Genomic DNA, 7,417 nt, shown 5'->3' on the forward strand with positions numbered 1-7,417 from the left:
TCGCATAAAATAGTTGTCTTCATAACTATAGGTCTATAGCTGTCATCTATTAAGTATTCACACAGGGATTAGTTGGATTACCGTGTTACATTATTATTATTACTATCAAGAACTATATAGTTATCTCAAGAGTACTTAAAGCTTCACTTGAATTACAACTCATCAAATTCTACATATAACAATATTCAAATTATCATTTTTAAGAAAACTTTCCTTAACCCAAAACTAAGTCAGGAATTTTGACCATAAATTTGTACAGAGCAAAAACTAAAAAGAACAAGTAGTTCCTTCATGCTAAGTCCATGCACATGCAGGCGCATAGGCATAGCTCATAACAAATTATGGGATTACCACTTGGTATCATAAATGCAGGCGCATAGGCATAGCCTCTTATACCCTTTTAAAATCACAAGCATGCAAAGTAGACTAAATTCACTTGCTAAACTACAAATAACCTTATTTACTGGGAAACTAATTTTTCTTTAACCAATAATCAGCTCACAAAAGTCATTCAATATTACTTATATTATGAATAATGTTACACATCCAAATCTTTTTATGAATCAAGTCCAATCAAATTAAATAATAAAACTTAAAATAATGCTAATCATAATTAATTTGTTATATTAAACCAACTTGATTAACAAAAAAAAACTTGAATGTGTAATATTATTCTATCTAATAATTGTGATTATTTAAGACGACTTATGTATCAAAGAGGATTTATCAATATACAGAAGAGAGAAACCACTTTTAAGAAAGAAAAAGGAATAACAGTGAATATAAAAGGCACAATCATAATAATTTATTACCATATCCATAATGGTCACAGCAACAAAGCAATAAGCAATATAAATCACATCACCCCGCAAATAAACAAATCTCGGTCTAAAGAAAATAATCAAAACTAACCGGAGTAAAAAAAAAATGTAAGCGCAAGAAAGAATTGCTCCTATACGTATGTATGTAAAGTGTAAATGTAATAAATATAAGGGTAACATCCCCGGCAAACACCTAGTAGTCTAGTAATGCTTAGTTTAAAAAATAAAGTAAAATAAAAAGTAGATTATACTTTGTATCATACTCAATAAGCAGAACCTTGGAGCCAAGATCTCAAAGAGCTGTTATTCCCCAAGAAAAACAAGGCAACAACAGCCAGAACAGCGATCACAGCCCACATCCATGGCTGAATTCGCCTCTTTCCCCTGTTGCGAAGAGGGAGCGGCATAGATTTTGCCTTGCTCTGCCTTGTATATTGTGATCTTCTTGTTACCTCAACCGGTTTTTCACTCTGAACACATTCTTCCGTACTCCTTGTTACAGTCTCAGAGATAGGAGTAGGTTCTTGTTCTGTGTTTTCTGCTGTTTCAGTGGAAGCAGCCTTTCTTCTTTCCTTCTTCCTTAATCTCTTCTCCCTTTCCTGCATCAGAAAGAATGCACAGTTATACAACAACCGACATATGCTTTTTATAGAGTTGAAATCATGTTGATGCTATTTACCTTTTCTTTCTGTTCGGCTTCTTTTTGTGCCTTTAAGGCAGCCCTTTGTTGGGCTTTCTCAGCATTACGCTGTTTCCGAAGCATTGCCTCCTTAGCTTTCTCAATTTCCTCTAGCCTTCGCTTTTCCTTCAACTTCGCTGCTTCCTCTTCCTTTCTTGCAATTTCGGCCTTTAAGATCTGCTCCTCTTCCTCCTTTGTTCGCACTGGTTCTTCAGGTATATCTTCAGGCTCATCTGCCCATCGAGGAATTGCAGCCACTGACTTCTCCAAAGGAGTGGCTTTTGCAGCCTTTTTAGCTTTGGTTGTCTGACTTTTTTCAGTTTTTTGTTCCACTGCCTTTGGGGCTGATTCAGCCTTTTTATTAACAGATTCTGCTGGTGTTGGTTTCTTTTCTTGATCGAGAGTTGATTGCGAGACTGAAGAATTATCTTTGGATACTCTTTCGGGTAAGAAACTCGGAATTACTGGTGGCTCTTCATCAGGACCCAGTGATCGGCCATCCAGGGTTTGCAATCTCCTTAGTGTACTCCTGGTGTTGCACCGTACATAGTCCCTTCTGAACTCATCATTTTTGTTCCACAGCTCCATCATTCGCTCAACCTAAATTGTTTATTGGTAAGTGCTCAAGTCACATTTACTGGCTAATAGTAAGATTGCAAGAAAGAACAGATAATCTGTCTGGGTGAAAAGATTACCTGATCCATACAGAAGCATTGCAGTTCCTCTTTCTTCCCTTCTGCGGCTAGGTCCTGCCCTTTCTTCGAAGCATTTTTGTATTCCCAAAAGTATTTGCTCTGCAGTACAGATGAAAAGCATTACACTCAACTGACGGGCACAAGAAAAATTGAAAAAAATTATATCCTGTACAGCAATTATACTAGTACTATTTTAGAGAGGCTTTAATATGAAAAAGAGAATAAAAAGTTTATCTGATATACACAAATCTGCAAATGTTCCTCTCCAGACACCATACTAACTGAAGTGGATTCCCATGGATGATATATTAATATTGAAAACAAAAAGGTGTGTGCAATTTGATGAACAAATCGAATGGCAAGCAACCAAGGATGATATCAGTTGTGTACTAGAATAGCAAACCACACAGTAGTAGAGTGAAGTCCAGTGAATGTATTTTTATTGTTTCACTGTTATGAGTAATAGAAGCCATTTAGTGTATTTTTAGTGCTCAGTTCAAACTCATAAAAAACTACTTAAAGCAGGTCCCAAGTTTAAATAATTAAAACAGAACTATCCAAGAATCAACTTTCTCTAGTCTTACCAACACATACCTTTTATATAATTGTTATCTCAAAGAAAACGATAAGAAAAGGATGCACGTACCTTCAAATGGAATTGTTTCTTCAAAGTCTGTAATTTCGCATATGCTTCTTGGCGAACGTCATCAGCAAACTTAAACCGAGTTGATATCTCATTCAATATGTTGCATTCATCTTCATATTTCTTCTTTGCAGCTTTGGTTGCTGCCTCTGCCTTCTGAACATTACTTCTAAGCAATTCTATTTCCTTCTTCAAAAGTTGTAATTTCTGCAAACATCAAAATAATGATATCACTTCATTTTCATAGACTAAAGAATAAGGTAGTCAATTCATGAAAACGTAATAGCAGTCCGAATGTATTATTACCTTTGAGCTCTCTTCAATATTTTCCTTGTCGTCTAGAGATTTCTGTGATTGATCCTGCTTCGCCATACTAGAAGACAGCTCCTCCCGATTCTGCTTCAATTGTTTGATCTGACGTATCAATTGCTTTTCCTCTTTTAGAGGGAGTGTTTCATGCTCAATCATGTGTTCCATGTTTCTTATCTGCCAACAAGTTTAAATATCAGAAAATTAAACAAACATAAGACTGGCAAAAGACTCAAGTTCTTATAAATATCTCCAGAAGAAAAATTGGTAGCATACCTTGCCATCTATATCCCCAACAGAAATTGCATTGTTTAATCTGTTCATTGTGGCTTGAACCAAATCCATTTCTTGGCGTTTGGATTTGAGTGTGTCCCGAGCAGCCCTTTCTGCTGTTATTGCAGCTCTAAATTCTTGATTGTACTCCTTACATGTGGCCTGATCACATCGTCATGCAAAAGTTGTAAAACATCAAACATTGGCCTCAAATAATTGAAAAGGTTTTCTTTGTTCTTATTATTATTATTATTATTATTATCAAATAACATAAATTTACTGCCCTTGTGACTGACCTTTTTATTCTGGCTTTCGGATCGAATTTCATCCCGAATCCTAGTCTTCTCTTCTACTTGTTGGATAGCAATCTTTATCTGTTCTTTTATATTTTCATCATCATCGTATCTTGGTATCCTGATCAAATAGTAAAATGGCCTTTTCACTACCTCTGATCCCATATTTTGTACATCCACAGCATCAGTATTAGATCCTTCTTCAGTTAGTTTTGTCTCTTCATCTCCAACATTGCCAGCTTCACGTTCGACACAAAGTACACCTTCAGCTGAAGGTTCAGCTTCAGGTTCAGCTTCACTCTCCACGGCAATCTTTGAAGGCTCAGCTTCACTCCCAATTGCAACATCTGAAGGCTCAGCTTTACTCTCAACTGTGAAGTTTGAAGGCTCAGCTTCACTCTCAACTGCAATCTTTGTAGAGTCAACTTCACTCTCAGCAGCAACCTTCGTAGGCTCAGCTTCACTCTCAGCAGCAACCTTCGTAGGTTCAGCTTCACTCTCGGCAGCAACCTTCGTAGGTTCAGCTTCACTCTCGGCGGCAACCTTCGTAGGCTCAGCTTCACTCTCAGCAGCAACCTTCGTAGGCTCAGCTTCACTCTCAGCAACCTTCGTAGGCTCAGCTTCACTCTCAGCGGCAACCTTCGTAGGTTCAGCTTCACTCTCAGCGGCAACCTTCGTAGGTTCAGCTTCACTCTCAGCAGCAACCTTCGTAGGCTCAGCTTCATTCTCCACCAGAGTGTTTGAAGGCTCAGGTTCACCATCAGCTACAATTTTTGAAGGCTCACCTTCACGCTCGACCAAAGTGGTCAATGGCTCAGGTTCACTCTGCAGTGGAACGTTTGAAGGTTCAGCATCACTCTCAACTGCAATGATTGAAGGCTCAGGTTCACTCTCAACTGCAGCATTTGAAGGTTCGGCTTCTCTCTCAACAACAAGATTTGAAGGCTCAGGATCACTCTCCATTGCAATCTTTGAAGGTTCAGCTTCACTCTCCATCACATTGGCATTAGCCTCAGGCACAACAATACCATGTCCAGATATATTTGAATTGTTCAAGGCCGATGAGTCTTCTACTTTGTCAACCAGTTCTTCTCCTGATTCCTCCTCAGGCTTCTCAAATTCGCAGCCAGACCCACCTTCAACATGAACCCCATTGCTCAATTCCTGCTCAGCTGAACCGTTTTGAACATCACCTCCAGCAACACTCTTATCCACATTATTTGAATCAGTTACAGCCTCAGCCTCAGACTTCTCCACATCCGAACCGGTGTGAGCATCTTCACCAGCACATTCCTTCACATCTACAGAAACATGCACTCCATCAATGCCAATAGGAATCTCATCCTTCTCAGTTTCTGCAGAACCATTTTGATCATCTCCGTTAACGACATTCGTGAATTCACGATCTGTTACTTCCTGTGCAACAGCCTTCTCATCTGAAACAGCATCAGAGGTAGATTCAGTTGTTCCTTCCAACACACTCCCTCCACCTTCCTCAATTCCACCACCTGAATCAACAGCCTCCAGCTGCGCCTTCTCCGCTGATTTGCTTTCACCATCTTTATCAGCAAACTCATTCACATCCATAGTAACTGAAACTTCCTTATTCACCACACAGTTTTCAACAGCCACACTTTCCAATTCGCTGTGACTACCATTGTTCCCATCAGTACGATCTACTTCTACAACGGTCACAGGTTCCTTTTTCTCGTCGCCGTGAATCTCACCGTTTTGCTGAATTCCATTCGCATCAGCACCGTTGACTTCATCAACGCCATCGCGAATCTCGCTCTTCGCACCGTTTTGAACAGCCAATTCATGATCGCAAGTTATTGTCTCATTAACCTCCTTCGCATTGTCTTCCAAAACGACAACAGATCCCTCGTCATTTTGACCGCCCCAACCGACAGGGATTGTTCCATTACTAATTTCCGTTTTCTCTTCCAAATCATTCTCCTCCTCCTTATTAACCGCTTCTTCGCACTCGCATTCAGCTACAGGAGAAGCCTCAGAAACCGTCACATCAGACTCACCAAGAGCCTTTCCTTCCACCTTGTCCTCTACCACGACGATGAGATCCGAGGCACCGGAATCACCGCCGCCATTCCCGGAGACGACGGCCCCGTCGCCGTCGCCAGCGACACTACCGTTCTCGTGAGCAGCATCGCCATTGCAGTACTTAACCTTGATATTGTGCCGATCGCCGTCGCTGGAATCGGAGATTTCGCCGCCGCGCACGTTCACCACCTCCTCCTCCGTCATGTTGTTGCTGCACAAGAAAATAAAAATAGATTTCGAAACAATGACATCAAAATTGAAACATTGTAGGATCCAAATTACGGAAAATAGCGTCACTGTGATGGATCAATAGAAACGTAATCGAGATCAAACGGAATATAGGGAGGTGAGATTCACTTACGGAATTCAGAGGAATGCGGATCAGGCGTCGGTGCGAAACGAACAGATCGAGAGTCAGATCAGTGATGTGAGAGAGAGAGAGAGAGAGAGAGGGAGGGAGAGAGAGAGGAATGCGTGGGATTTCGTTGGAAGGAGAGAGATGCAGATGCAGATGCAGATGCAGGGTGCAGGGGTGGAATTTAATAGCCGACAGAAAAGTGTTAAGTGGAGAAGGAGATTATGGGTGGGGGTATTTTTTTAATTTTGTTTTTACGTGAATTTAATCATATATCTTATATCATTTAGCTCAAACTTTTAGATAAGATCGGAAATTATTTTACATTATTGGATTTTCCTTTCAAACAAACGCTGAAAAGATAAACTAATGCATTTAAAATATAAAATTTAAAAATATTAAATTGAATTTCTTTTTGAACTGAATTTTTAAATTTTTTTAGTTTAAAATTTAAATGGTATTGTTGTTATTGTTAGAGATTCGTTTCTGTTTAACTATGATCATGAGCCAGATTATCTACTACTGTGTATCCGATGCACCAATTTACTTATCTATCTATATTGTTTTCATATACCATTTTTAATTAAAAAACAACCGAAGTTGATAGCGATAATTAGTATTATTCTATTACGCCTATAGATCTAATATTTTTTTTGTTTTTGAAACAACATATGTAATATTTAATTTGTAAAAAATATGGTTTGAATTTTTTTTAATTAATTAAAATTTTAAATTTTAAATTTTAAATTTCATTTTATATATATCTAACTTAATTTTTTTTCTACAAATACTAAAATAGATAAATTAATGCATTTAAATGTCTTTTTGAATCGAATTTCTAAATTTCTTTAGTTTAAAATTTGAATGGTATTGTTGTTATTGATAGAGATTCGTTTATGTCTAACGATGATCATGAACTAGATTATTTATCTCTAAATAGAAGATAACACATTGAACAATTCAGTTGGAATAAAATTCGACTATCTTAGATTTGGACCATTAGATGATCTCAGAAACGAAACATGTTCATTAAGTTTTTTAATAATTACTAAATAATTTTTATTTAATTTTAGGGTAAAGTATATTTTTTATTCCTAAAGTTTGACAAAAATTTTAAAAATATTCTTAAGTTTTATTTTGTTTTAATTTTGTCCAAAAAATTTTCAATTTGCATCAAATATATTCTTGATAACTAATTTTTCATAAAATTTAAGACTAATTCAACAAGACAAGCAAATCTAAGCATAATTTTCATGCATTATTGTTATATTAGTTTTAAATTTTATGAAAA

The 7,417-nt window shown here is 37.5% G+C and overlaps 1 protein-coding gene across 1 annotated transcript; it reads right to left on the bottom strand.

Annotated features, from left to right (window-relative positions):
- Nucleotides 1-783: 783 nt before the first annotated feature.
- LOC107622625 (calponin-like domain protein) lies at nt 784-6,380 on the bottom strand. The gene is made up of 8 exons (XM_016324591.3): nt 6,133-6,380; nt 3,717-5,982; nt 3,424-3,582; nt 3,145-3,324; nt 2,842-3,045; nt 2,196-2,294; nt 1,501-2,100; nt 784-1,420 (listed from the first exon to the last, which is right to left on the bottom strand). Exons 2-8 carry the CDS (start codon nt 5,973-5,975, stop codon nt 1,085-1,087), a joined length of 3,837 nt encoding a protein of 1,278 aa, XP_016180077.1. The 5' UTR covers nt 5,976-5,982; nt 6,133-6,380; the 3' UTR covers nt 784-1,084.
- Nucleotides 6,381-7,417: the final 1,037 nt, after the last annotated feature.

Source organism: Arachis ipaensis, chromosome B10 (genome assembly GCF_059453495.1).
Source record: "Arachis ipaensis isolate K30076 ecotype BB chromosome B10, ASM5945349v1, whole genome shotgun sequence".
Classification (NCBI taxonomy): Eukaryota; Viridiplantae; Streptophyta; class Magnoliopsida; order Fabales; family Fabaceae; genus Arachis; species Arachis ipaensis.